We start from the raw sequence: 13,995 nt of genomic DNA, 5'->3' as shown, positions 1-13,995 counted from the left end.
TTCTTTTGAATCTCTTGAGTGTAAAGAATATTTATGGAGTCAAAGCATAAATTAGGATACGAGTCAGAAATAGATGAAAAGCATTTCTTAATTGCTTTTCCTAACCTTTTTTCTGACACTGAGCTTTGAATTTGGGATTTTTAAAAGATTTCCTGGCTTGTTAAAGATCTGTGCCCGTGGGTCTCAGATAAGGCTAAGAGAAAAGTCTGGTAGCAGGAATAGTCTGAATTTCCTGGCCTCCTGGTTAGTTTGGCCTTCCCTGTGCTGGATCCTTCTTTCTGTGAAATTAGTTAAGCTGGTGAATGTTCTGTGCAGAGAATGATTTGATATGTTTAGGACTCCAGAAAAGAATTAACAGATCACATCGCTGTATCTGATTCTTGTTGCTTTTCACTTTACACAGTGTTTGTGTTTACTAGCTCTTTTCTTTCTCTTGTTCAGAAAGACCTTGAATTAGCTGCAAGTGTTAACTTGTTTTCAGTTTAAGCTTTTTGGCTGAGTTGTGTATGTAGTCACGGACAGTAGTTTCTTTTCTTCATGTTGTCTTCAGCTCCTTAGGCTAGAGACTATCTGTAGTCAGGAGTGTATTATTTCTCAGTTTTTGTTTTATTTATATGAGAACTAAAACTACTCATTACTTGTTCTGGAGAAAAGTAGAAAGATGTGGTTACTTCTTTTTGGGAGCTATGTCCCCCCAAATGTTTTTCTAGCCTTTCTAGAGAAATGTTTTGAATATTTTTGGATATCAGTATTTGCTGAACGCTTTGCTAAGTGATTCCCATGGACTACTTCATTTCATCCTCGCAGCAACCCTACAGATTTTATTAATATTCCTGCCATTTCATAAATGGGTAGACAGAAGCTCAGCAGAGGCCTTAGCTCACAGAACCTGTACACACTGGCACGAGGATGTACCACAGAGGTGTGTGCAAGGGACCCTTGGCTCTGCGTTTCTCCTGGTAAGCTGTGCAGGTGTTTTGTCTGTGGCCTTGGAGATCTTGGCTCCTTTCCCTCTTCTTTCAGATTTTTCTAATTTTTGTTTTTAATCTCCTGTATCTTGTTTATACTTTGCTCCTGGTTTTGTATGGGAAAAGATTCTAGAGAATGGCTGATTTTGAGACTTAAATACCTACTCACGCCAGGGAAGGAAATGGTCCTGAGGTAGCTGTGAGTATTCTCATTGTAAATCATGCGACTGGAGCCCCGGATTGACTAAACTTCTTCCCCCATCCTCACTGTTACTTTGGCACTTTGTCAGCAGTGGGGGAAACAATAAAGTAAATACTGTAATGCTTAATCATTTTCCTGCTTATAAATGGGCTCATATCAAAAATTCCATTCTGAGAAGGGCATTTTACAGAGCTATTAACTCCTTTGTAAAGATACGGTGGAAAACAGACGGATAGATTACAAAATAATTTTAGACCCCCAGAATCTTTACTAGCTCTTCACTTTGCATTTGAACATTTGGATCCTTCAAATTTAGAAATGGTAAATTAAATGGAGGCAGGATTAGGTTTTCTGACGTACTTAATATTGCAGTTGTTTATTTTAATTAAGCTAAATTAAAGTAAGAAATCCTTAATATCCTTTATTTCATCGAGCATTCCTAACCGCGAGACTTCTGAAAGTGCTTTGACAGGTCTGTAGTATTTTTACCGTGAGAAATGTTCAACAAAGAAATGCTTCTCTTCTTCTCTTCCTCCTCCCTCTGCCCCCCGAATAGAATTTAAGCATAGACAAAATCTTCCCTCTGGCCCAGTTCAGTACCAGAAGCACCTAATCACACCATGTCTGCTCTCAAGGTCATAAATGTAGTGTTTCTAAATGGGCTGACGTTTACTGAAAAGTAAATTTAATCTGTCTCTGAGGTTTTATCTTTTTAAAGTTCATTTTGCCTTCCAAAAGGGGTATTGTTTTATGGAATTTATAGGGGCGTTGTGAAACCACCTATTGTGTGCTCTTGGAGCTCTTTTCCTATTTCTTCCTTGTCCTGCCTGGTCTTTCCTTTCCTTGATCCTTCTAGTTCATTGATCTTCTGCGTGCTACTCTTTTGTTATCCTAGAGGTTTTGTATTTCTTAGTCACTCCATTGTTTTACAAACATTGTCAACAAGATTATTTATCTTACTTTATTAATTTCACACTGACTTCCTAGACCGGGTTCTTCAGCGGTCTTTTTCAGAACTTCATCATTGACTTCTTTGACAAATAACTTTATATCTTGTCATGTCATCTGTCTTCTGTTCACCTTCAGATTATTTTTGCTTTTTAGCTCTTTAAAAAAAAAATTTCTTTCCTAAACAAGTCAGAGAAAAAATTTGTCTCTTCTCAATATGGTTACCCCAGGTGCTAACACTCTTGGGCTCTGGTCTTATAAGTGTTAAACTGTGGCTTAGCAGACATCTATAAATGCCATTGGGGTAGATAACTCTGAATGTGTCATTTGGCTGTGCAGTTTTGTCCTTCTAGAGCACTTACATTATAACCGTATGTGACCTCGCAGTCCCATACTGGTGTGTGTGTGTGTGTGTGTTTTGATTTGCCTTCTTAAAGAAACCATGGATAATCTCGGTTGAGATAGTTCATAGATTCATACGCTTTACTAATAAGAGACCTTTACAAATGATATCACTTCATCCCCTGTTTCACTGGTGTGGAAACAGGCATGTGTGGGTTTAGTGACTGCTCCCTAGTCAGACGTTGGTGGCAAGGCTGGGAGAGAGCTCGGAGCCCTGCTTTCTATTTCAGTATTTTTCTATCCCAGTTGACTCTTGGAAAATTTTCTGATTCCAAATACTTCTGACTAAGGTGTGATTCCTAGTTCCATCGCCAAATCTGAAAGTATTTCACTGGTATGGGTAATAATTGCTACAGAATTTTCTAATTTCAGCCAGCGACTATCCATCGAATGCCTCCTGCGTGCTGAGGATGGGTTTGTGCTTTGTTGGCACACGAAAGAAGTGTCTGACATTATTTCTTCCCTTAACGATTGTGAGAACTTAAATTTATTAAAAAATTAACCCAAACTGGGGCACCTGGGTGGCTCAGTTGGTTAAGTGTCCTACTCTTGATTTTGGCTTAGGTCATGATCTCAGGGTTGCGAGATCGAGCCTCTTGTCATGCTCTGTGCTGGGTGTGGAACCTGCTTGAGATTCTCTCTTTCCCTCTTACTTTGCTCCCCCTACTCCCCGCCCCAGCTCTCTCTCCCTAAAAAAATTTTAACCCAAACTTTCTTTTTTCTTTCTCTGCTGTTTTTCTTTAGATATTGTGCCTCATCCCCACTTTAAAAAAAATCTGGATTATCTTTTTTTTTTTTTTTTTACTATTATGAGATAGACATATGTTGATCTCTAATTACGTGTCAGGCATGAGTATTAAGGATGCAGAGTAAATCCCAGCGTGCGGGGTGTGCTACGTGGGGGTCCAGCTGACAAACCATGCAGTGTACTTTATGCAGTGATTCTCAGCCAGGCCAGTTTTGCACCCCCGTACGATTTTAGGCAATGTCCAAACACATTTGTCCTTGTCACAAGTGGATGAGGTGTTGGGCAGGGCTAGCGGCATTCCCAGGAGAGGCCAGTGATGCCGTTCAGCACACCACACGGCACGGGCCTGCCCCCACAACAAACAGCCGTCTGACTGCACATGGCAGTACTGTCGAGGTCGAGAAAACTAGGTGCACAGTGATGATTGCTGTATTCAAAGCAGCTCCCATGTGCTTGGTGTGTTCTGTGCCTGGCTCCGTCTCGTGATGGAGGTGTGGATAAGTTGCTATTGCCCCTAGTTTGGTTTAGGGGTCTGGGAAGGCTGAGTTGAATCTGGAGGACAAGAAGAAGAAGGGACAGGCCTACCAAGCAGAGGGCATGGTGGGGGCAGCCATCTGGAGGTGACAGGCGCATCTGGGGCCCTGTAGGTGGTGCACTATGGCTAGAAGTTGAGAGACAAGCTGAAGGCGAGAGAGAAAGTCACTCAAGGAGAGGGTGAGGAAGTAGCAGAGTAGAAGCTGGGAAGTGGGTAGCTTTGTATGCCATGCTAAGGCGTTTGGTCGTTATGTAAAGGCTGTAGGAAACCAAAAAAGAGGTTTTAAGTGGATCATTACCTGGGCAGATTTGTCTTTTGGGAGGATAAATTCAGTGTTTCAAGGAGAACTAATTGGAAGGGGGCAACTAGAGAGACATTGACTCAGAGGCACTCATTCAGGTAAGAAATGAGCCACGAAGTTACAGTAGGGCCGGGAAAATGGTTGAATTTCAGAGATATGAAAGAGGTGGAATCTCTTGGTTGGGCAGCAGGGAAGAGAGGATGAAGGGTCCAGTCACTGATTCCTGACTTGGGCAAGCATAGGTAGAACACATGTGCCCCCTCCCCAAAGGGAGATGCACAGGTCTTGTTAACAGCAACCGCGTGGAGCCTCCAGCCCGGCATCTTTGGGGGGTTACCTGCTTTTCCCGTCCGCTCTGGATGTAGCCTCTATGATGCCAAGGTTAAGCCTGCCATGTTAGCACATCCGCCCACCAGGGTGGAGCAAGAACATCCTTGCTCCGCCGCAGTAAAAACTGCTTATGGGAAGGAGGGGAGAGTGGGACTGCTCGGCAGCTCCTGTTTCACCACCGCCGGGGAGGCCAACAGGACCCCTGCGCACTGGCCGCGGACGGAACTCCTGGGTTGGCCGGTGTGGCTGCTTTTGGTTTTGCTCTCTGAGGGGATCTCTCTTGTCCATGGTCCTTTGTAGCTCATCGGGGAGGGTGTTTACTTCGTGTTGCAGCTCAGATGTCACCTCCTCAGAGAGCTTTTCTCTGACCTCCCGATACAAAATAGGCGTCCCGATTTTTATTGCTGTGTTGCAGCTATCAGCTGGGGCATTACTTGTTTGACTCTTGGCCCCGCTTCTGCTGGAATGTCAGGGCATCAGGGGAGGAGGGGCTTGGCTGGTGTGCTCGCTCGGAGTGGCTAAGACCTGTGATATCTGGCTCCTGTTTTTTGAAAGAGTGGATACATGCATGAGAAAGGTAGAGAGTGCTCAAGAGGAATAGGATTAAAAAAGAAACAAAACTTTTATTTCTGGTGGGAGAGAGGAAGATGAGTTCAGGTTTGGATATGATGAGTTTTAGCAATATTCAGGTGCAGATGGCCGAGAGGCCATTGAACACGCAAGTGACACTCAGGGGGTCGGTGCAGTAAAGCTGGCTGACGTGTCCTGGGCCCTTCCTCAGTGCCAGCCTCGGTTCTCAGCCCTTTCCTGATCTTAGCAAAGTGGAGCTGTACATTGGTGGCAGCAGAAGTGAAAACCGGCGGGGTGGGACCGTTCAGAGAGCGTGCATGAGAAAAACAGTAGGGACCGACCCCCCCGGGGGACACCGGTATATGAGAGGCGAGCAGAGAAAGGGGCACCTCTGGGAAGGGGCAGCCCGAGGGGCAGGCGGAAGCCAGGGCCAGGAGCCTGCGGCATCCAGGCCAGGGGCACAGGTGGAGCGCTTACCGGGGGTCTCAGCGGGATCTGAAAAGTGTCCCTGGACCTCAGCATCAGAGAAGTGACCCGGGAAGAGCTGTTTGAGGAAACCCTGGGGAAAGGAACTTGGTTGAGGGCTGGAGAATTTAAAGTTGCCCCTGAGACAGAGCGGGCCGGAGGAAGAGTTTGAAAACGCAGCGAGGGCAGGACAGGGCGGCGCTGTGATTCCTGGCTGGCGGTGGGGATTGATGGCCGCTGGGGCGCTGGGGGAGGGATGGGCTCCGACGTCTCTCTGTGAACCTTGAGATTTTGCTGTGCTGTCCTTTTCCCGCTGGGGCGGGAGGCAGTAGCACGGTGCCAGCCACCTTGCTTCCCTGCCCAGGCCGCCGCGGGGGCCACCGGCCCCAGCTCCGGGCTCAGCCCCTCTCAGCCCCCCTCAGCCCCGGGGCACGGCTCTAGGGAGAGTTCCTTTACTTGTCTCGCTGGGATCAGCTCTTAGCCGTGTGCTTTGTGCTTTTCCGGGTTGCTGTGGCTTCACGTGGCCGTGCTTCCACCTCCTTCCAGCCCGCCTGGCGCTGTGGTTGCGGGACAGCCATCTTTCAGGAGTCGTCGGGCGACCAGCGCTGTGGCGGCTCAGCAGAGCCACGGCTGCACGTTTCATAAGGAGCCCTAGGTTACAGCCGGACCCAGGAGTTTAAGAATGTGCATCTGTCTTCTTCTTTATGTTTTTGCCGTGACAGACATTAGGTTTCGAACTGGGGAGGTACAGCTAGTGTTTTTAAGAACGTGCTGCCCAGATGTAAAGGATCCCTCAGTCTCCTGATGCATGGATGCTGAAACTCTTCACCTTGTTTGACAGTGTCTAGCTTCAATGTGCCTGGAGATAATGGAGTCAGGTGACATAGAGAATGAAGTGTTTTTCTCTTTGTTGCTTTTGAGAGGAAGTACGTTTGGTAGAGTTTAAAAAATGGCTCTAGCCTCTGGTGCCTAAGTTCATCTCTTGATAATCTGCTTAGAAATGTGAACAAATTATGTGATAGCATATGAAAAAGCCACAAAGTACAAAAATCTACAGAATACTTATGTGTAGGTTTTCCTTTAAAACTAGCCTACTCCATCAAAGGGAATATGGTCATGCTGTCAGCCAAGTGAAGCATGTTCAGTCAAGGTGACCAGACCAGACATTTCATTCTTGCCAGAACAAAATGGCATGCAGTCTGGGAAGGGCTCTGTGGGGAGGGACCATTTAGGAGGAGAGGCGTGGTTGTATATGTTCTCCAAAGATGGTAACATTTGGTACTCAGATTTTCGATAATACCACTGAGTACATGACTGATAAAGAGGCATTTAGCTCCTTCAAAGATGAAACTTCTTGGTGTTTCTCAGCTTTTTGTTGTTAGGACTTCTTTACACTCTTAAAATTCATTGAAGACCCCAAAGAACTTTTGTTTACATAAGTCATATTGATGGATAATTACTCCATTATAGGATAAAATTTTTAAAAATTTACTAATTCATTTAAAAATACCAATAAGAAATTCATTAATGTTTACACAAATAGCATATTTTTACGAAAAATAACTCTAATTTCAAAAATTCAGTGAGAAACAGTGGCATTCCTGTGCATTTTTGTTAATCTTGTTAATACCTGGCTTAATTCAAGAGAGCTAGAGTCTCAAATCTGCTTCTACATTCAGCCTGGCATTTGGAATATTTCACTATAAGTCATGAAAGAATGAAAGTGAAAAAGACAAATCATGCCTTAGTATTTCTGAGAAAATAATTTTGAGCTCATGAACCCTAAGAGTGTCTCAGGGACCTCCTGGCGGGGGGTTCCTGGGCCACACTTTGAGAACCACTGGGCTAAACCATACGTTCTTGAAAGCAGAGACCATTGCCTTGCTTTCCTCTTCTGTTCCATGGGGCCTGGTAAATACTCGTTATATTGACTCCTCAAATGTGTTTACTGTTTCAACTTTCCTCTGTAAAATCCAGAGAGAGGACCCATCTGGTCAATGGGGACTGAACTCCTGTTCCGGGATGCCTTCTTCCTTAATTAGTCACGCCCTAAGAATCCATCTCCGGCCTTTGACTCAGCAGCCAGAGGGGTGCCGCTGGCCTCTTTTCCCCAGTCTGACGGCATTGCAGACTGGTTACAAATCAAGATAAGTAGTTGAGGGAAAAACTATTCCCTTTAGAGTACAGTGAGTTCTCGGAAGCCTTAGAGGTTGCTGGGGGAAGAAGCTAGAATTGTTTCCTAGAAACAGCGGGAAAGTCTCTGCAGAAGTGTGCGGGGCCTGCGGGCACATGGGATCCGCTGTGCTCTCCAGGAAGCATATGTGCTCTTGCAGTTCGAGTTTTCTGCACCACGGCAGTGGCAGGTGGCCCGCAGAGCGAGTGGGAAGCCGTCCTCAGCTCTCCAAGGAACAGCATTCGCATTTGCCAAACGTTATGTTCATGTTTCTCCAAACTTGCGGTAGAAATATGCACACTTAGGCTGAAAATATGCATACTGTTAGTATTAAGTTTTCAGACTTTTGATACAATGTAGGTAAACAATATCAAGAGGTATCTTAAAAGTTACGCGGTAAATTTTGCCTAAGACAAAGATGTGTACAACTTAGGATATTTACATTAGAGCAAATTTATTTATCAGCCAAGGTGAGGAAAGTCTTCATGAATATAGTAGCGTAAAAGCAATTGTTTTTGCATTTGACTTGCAAGGGAATGGAAGCAAAAACTGTTTAAAAACAGCATGATTTTGTCTGCTTTATCTGAATGAGTAGTGGCATTTTCTAACTGCTTGTCTCTTGGGCACATAAATCATGGTGGTGCATTCTTACTAATAGTCTTTGAACTTCTTTCTCTGTCCTTTTCTTCCGGGCCGTATATTGCTGCCTTTAGCGCTTCAGCATGGAAGGGATCTCAAATGTCATTCAGAATGGCCTCCGCCACACCTTTGGAAATTCAGGTGGAGAGAAACAGGTGCTGGGTTATCCTTATTTTCCTCATTCTCTGCTTTTTCATTTCCTGCGTAAGTGAAGGTCCTGTGAAAGCTGGCAGTTTTACTAATTTACTAAGACTGTTGCTTAAAAGAGAGAAGTGAAAGTTCATCATTTTTATAGTCTCGATAATGCATACAATTCCCTTTAGGCAAAAGCATTTTTCAAATTGGACAAAAGACTAAATGCATTCTTAATACATGTTTTAGAACTCCATTTTCTACTACCTTTAAACAAATTGCACTGACATAATGAATTGCATGTATAGAATATATAACTAAACTAGAATATACTATGCTAATTCTAAAAGTTTGAGAAACAAGATATCATTTTGCGGGGGGATGAAAGCTGATGTCGGTGTCTTTTTGACAGGAGTTCTAGGTCAAACATGTCAGTAAGAGTATATATATCTTACCTCCTTTTAAATGAAATTCAAGTGTTTTTAAGGTGTATCATGTAGTTAGCCAACTCACTCTCTGCCAAGTGAGGCACGCGACATGATTTATATAAAATTATACATGGATAGAAGTACACAGTCAAATGTGTAGTAATTTGTTTTATATTAACATTTTTGTATAGTGATTTAAGGAGGATCATGAACACAGGAAACACATCTACATTAATGAGTGTGCTTAAAATTACTTTTCACAATTTGAAATTTTCACTTCACAAAGAAAACTTTTCAGTATAGCTCTTAAGACTTAGAAAGTGTGCAGAATGTAGCTTTTGGCAGTTTATCAAAAGAAAGCATTTGAGCGTAGAAGGGCAAGAAGGGCAATAATCAATATTAAATAATCCTTCACACAGACATTTTCAGCTCCATGAAGGGATGGTCTAATTTTTTTTTTTTTTATTCTGGCACCTCTACCTCTGTTAAACTCACAGGATGGCATAATAGCTTCCGGACTGACCCACACATACCAGTGGGCCAGAGAGCGTAGCTGGCTAGTGTGCTGGGGGTGGGGTGGGGCTGGCGCTGCTTCCTGATGCTCTCAGAGGCCAGCTTGCCTGCCGCTCACGCTGTTGTGAAGCCCCAGGGGGCTTGTTTCCGGCTTCCTTCACAGAGAAACATTCAGTGCTACAATTGGGTATCACCTTGGAGAAGTCTACACCAAAAAGATGGTGGGAATTGTTTCTTACACATGGAATAATTCACTTTTCCTACTTTTCTGTACCTAAGGAGCCAGTTCCTGTTAAACCATTTTACCTTGTCTTTTGATTATGAGGTCACCCAAGGGTGAAATCACTCATGGAGGGTTAGGAATAGAGCAGAGATTTAGAGCAAGGACTAAGTAATGGGTGGGTCTTAAAAGATTCTGAGTAGAAGACAGTAGATCTCCAGATGAGCACATGCAAACCACATTGAACTAGATAGTTGTTGGTGGAGTGGTCAGAATAGGAACATCTGGACAATAATTTTTAGATTCTGCTTTCATGGGACATACTTAATAGGCCATAAATCTGATACTTGTGAGCCTTTACAGTGGTGAACGAGACTGTTTGTCTCAGTATCAGATGTGAATTTTTATTATTCACTAGGCCATTCTCTCCTTTCACTTTTCTCTTTTCCCTTAATGCCTTTAAACGTCCTAAATAATTTAAAATAATAATAATAATACACCTCTAAAATTGGTACGCGTGTCTAAGATAGCTTCTGGAAGAAGCTGGTATGTGTTTTTAAAGTTGTCAAGTTATCCATGTGACCATTTTGTTCAACCAGAAAAAAATGGTCTGAAACAGAATTATTTGGCTGTTGGGAATGATTTGGTTTATGCAGAACTGTTACGTTTTTAGTTTTAAATTACTATTTCCAAAATATGTTGAAAATATACAAGGAGAATGCTAGATAAGACTTTAATAATGAACAAATTGAATAGATCACCCTCAGACCTACTTTTGTGAAATTTTCAATAACTGAAAGATGAAAAAATGGATATTTATGTTAACATTGGGCTTGAATGAAGCAGATAGAGGTGGGCAAAAAAATGAGCTCCAGCTGAGATAGTAAGATACCTCATGTTTCATGTTATAAAATAGACCTTTAGTAACTGTATCAAAATTTTGCAGATAAGGTCATTCTGAGTTAAGTGACTTTTTTTTTTTTTTTTTGACTTGGCAGTACTTGACCACAGTCATTCCTTATGAGAAAAAAAACGGACCACCATCTGTTGAAGATCTTCAAATATTAACAAAAAGTGAGCAAAGATGAAATTAAACTCTTATCGTATTTACTTTTGCTGATTCAAAATACTGATTTTGGTTGGTTGTTGCTGTTTTGCTTTGTCAATTTAGGGTAGTAAATGATGGATGATGTCATCATTTATTGAGAATGAAACCATGGATGGCTTATAACATCAAACATGACACTAAATCCAGAGTTGATTTGTATTTTTTGTGCTTTTTCTTTTTGAAATATTTACAAGCTGAACTTTTGAGGAAAAAAAGTGTAACTTGATTCTCCATCATCTCTTGGATGTTTAAGAACATATCATTTATCAATAAATAAGGTCCTTCATGGATCTTCTATAAATATGATTGTCAGTAACTCAATAGGAAAGATTTAGAATGTGGCCTAAAACATTCTCCTTTCTTGGGAATGTAGAACCCTGAATCCAAGGTAGTAGTCACAGGTAGAATTTGAATTGGTAGTACTATTTTAAGAAGAGTCACTCAGCAAATATTAAAAAGGCCTATTCTGTGCCAGGCTGCGTTCTGGACATTGAGATACCTTAGTGAACAAAGCAGACAAAAATACTCCACCTTCAGGAGGCTTGCATTTTAAAATAATTTGTTAGACTTAAATATACATTCCATTGACTGCCTCTTATGAGAGCCATAAATGAGCCATGAATTCTGGTTCTATCCCCGTTATTTACAGTGATATCCTTGGATGTTACTTACTTTCTCATGGTCACAATGAAAAACAAGGATAAAAGTATTTGCTATGTTTCCCTTATAGTAAATAAATTAACGTAAGTTTGATTTGGGGTAAGTCAGCTTTGTCTTCCTTGAAGGGACTGGATTTGCTGACCTGTTAGGTTCTTTCTACTGTAAATATTTGTAATAACTGCTGATTAAAGAGGGAGCCAAGTGAGAGGGAATCACAGGAATGGATACTGGTGACGAGAGCTCTTTTGGAATTTAGGGATATGGAGGCATGGATGGGATGAGCGCAAGGGAGGTGCCTGCCTGCTACCTGGAGTTGTTATTCCTTCCTTTGGTGAACAATACTTTCAAAGCCTTTTATACCAAAATATGGATAAATCAAGTGATGCTAGCCAGTCTAAAATAGAGAATGAGGAGATTAACTGGGTGGCCAGCCTTCTGATTTTCCAGAGGAACTCATGACGTTAGAGTGTCCAAGATCACACAGGGGAATGGTTAATTACAGGCCTGGGTCTCTTAGTTCCCACTCCACTGTACTTTTTAATAATGCTAGCTTATGGCATGTGATTTTATGTAGAACTGGAAACAAATCTAAAACATCATGGGAAGCAGAAATACTGAACAGAGTAGCACTCCTTTCAGAAGGGGACATAAATATTGCCTTGGAAGCCAGGAATTACTGAAAAACCTCGGCTTCTCAGATCAAGGACAAACATACTTGGCCAAACCAAAGTCATCATAATTCCCACATCAAAATGTCCTCAGGCTGATTCTTAGATGATGTATTTGTAGACGGCCATCATTTGGAATCTCTGGGTGAGTGAACGTGTGTAGGGGGTGTGAATGAATGTCCAAGTTAGTATGAGTTTCACTTTGAAAGTAAGAAGTGGTTATCTCCTAAAAACCTGGGGGAGAACTGGAGCCTCTGCGGCCACCACCTTGGAGGTGTTGGTCACAGGAGACGTCCTGGGGAGAGGGGTAGCGTTTCTGGTTATGTAGCCTTCCTCATAAAAGCTACTGGAAGCACACAGCAATAGTAGTAAGAATTAGAATAATGTTAGTTGTGTTCATAAATACGGCTAATGCTTACATAGCTTATATTCTGTGTGGGGCACTGTTCTAAGCCCTTCACATCCGAATTAGTAACTTGGTAATCATAACAAGCCTGAGACTGGTCTGATGATGGTTCTCATCTTACAAATGAGGAACTTGGTGTACTGGGCGGTTAAGGAACTAGCTCGAAGTCCCACAACGAGGAAGTGGGAAAGACAGGGTTTAAGCCCAGGTTTATTGACTTGCCAGTTACACCATGTTGTTTTGTCCTATGTCTGGGGGAAAAGAGTGTGGCATTTTCCCCGGTATGCTCTGGGGAGAATAGTGTGCAAGTGTAGCGTTTATTCATGTGTTTATGTGTACCTGGGTGGCCTAGAGTTTTAACCACTCTAATAGCTGATTTTTCTATTCGTCTTTGCTTAGAGATGAAATTGTCAAAGATTTCCTTTAGGATGAGGCTAATTCGCCAAGGTTCCTTCATAGTCTAGAAGGAGGCAGCCTGGCTGGGTGTTGCTCTGTGAGGTCTGTTCTTTGTGTTGGTCTTTTACCCATTTCTAAGAAGGCTGACAGACATGCTCCTTGGAGAGTGTAGCTAACTAGTCATTTATCTAAGACTTTCTCCAGCTTGTGAGATCTGCCGACTGAGGCTATCCTGCTCCCCGGGGCCTACGGAAGTGCTCACGATGGGACCTCGCTCTCCAGTATTTATGATGACAGACCTGAGGCTCTGTGTAAATAACCTGATGCCTCTTTCCTGATTCCACTGTTTGGAAGTTTTAAATCAGGGAGATGAGTCTCGGGCAATAGGAATGTTCTCATCTGAGTAAGGACTTAACCACAGTACGTTCTTGAGCATTTGTGGGTGTATTTCCATATCCAGAAAATAATAATTTGCATGGATGGGTTATACCATATAATTAATTAATGCTACAGTGTAAATGAGATCTTTGATGGGAATTTGAAATTGTTGCCTTGTCTTTCTCACCTTTATTTTTCAGTTCTTCGTGCCATGAAAGAGGACAGTGAAAAGGTCCCGAGCTTGTTAACCGATTATATACTGAAAGGTGAGTGTTAGGATGTGGTGTGCGCGATGGTTGGAAAGATTTGATGAGTCGATGAATGCATCATCTTGCTAAGAGATAAGAAAATAATTCCCAAACGCACTTTAATCAATGTCATTTGTGTAGAGTGAGGATAGATGCATGGCTTACTTATGCTACGCATGTTACAAATTATGGTATATAAAATTCAACTCTTATTGAGCTGGTGGAAATACGTTGCACAACTCAGCTGTAAGTATGGAGGCAGGCAGTGGGGGAAATATTATGGAGACATTCCCACAACTATGTGAGTCTGAGGTGTTGACTGACACTGGGAGGGGTTGAGTAGGGTGGTCTCTGCCATCTTGGGGACAATGGAAAGGGAAGGACAGATCGTGAGGATGGATGAAAGAAAGAATAGTCAAATCAGTGAAGAGTCCCAAAGGGAATATGAGAGGGATTGTTGTAAGGGACAGGCAGGGGAGGGAGAAAAAGAATGGATTTTCATCAACTAGGACAATAAAAAATGAGCCATAAATCTTAGCAAGATCAATATCACAGGT

General features: G+C 42.6%; 1 protein-coding gene across 7 annotated transcripts in view; it reads left to right on the top strand.

Moving 5' to 3' along the window:
- FEZ2 (fasciculation and elongation protein zeta 2) overlaps positions 1–13,995 on the top strand; it is a 41,122-nt gene that overhangs the window by 24,364 nt on the left and 2,763 nt on the right. For 3 of the 7 annotated variants that reach the window (XM_078056180.1, XM_036121414.2, XM_036121421.2), the window contains exons 6-8: positions 8,356–8,436; positions 10,573–10,648; positions 13,391–13,456. In XM_078056180.1, the coding sequence (XP_077912306.1) occupies positions 8,356–8,436; positions 10,573–10,648; positions 13,391–13,456 (223 nt within the window). The remainder of the gene's footprint in view (positions 1–8,355; positions 8,437–10,572; positions 10,649–13,390; positions 13,457–13,995) is intronic. The other 4 variants (XR_004926381.2, XR_013441643.1, XR_004926383.2 and 1 more) reach the window with 2 other exon arrangements.

The sequence above is a fragment of the Halichoerus grypus genome, chromosome 10 (assembly GCF_964656455.1).
Source record: "Halichoerus grypus chromosome 10, mHalGry1.hap1.1, whole genome shotgun sequence".
In the NCBI taxonomy this organism is placed as follows: Eukaryota; Metazoa; Chordata; class Mammalia; order Carnivora; family Phocidae; genus Halichoerus; species Halichoerus grypus.
Note: the sequence above shows the minus strand (reverse complement) of the source record. Positions and strands in the feature narration are given on the sequence as shown.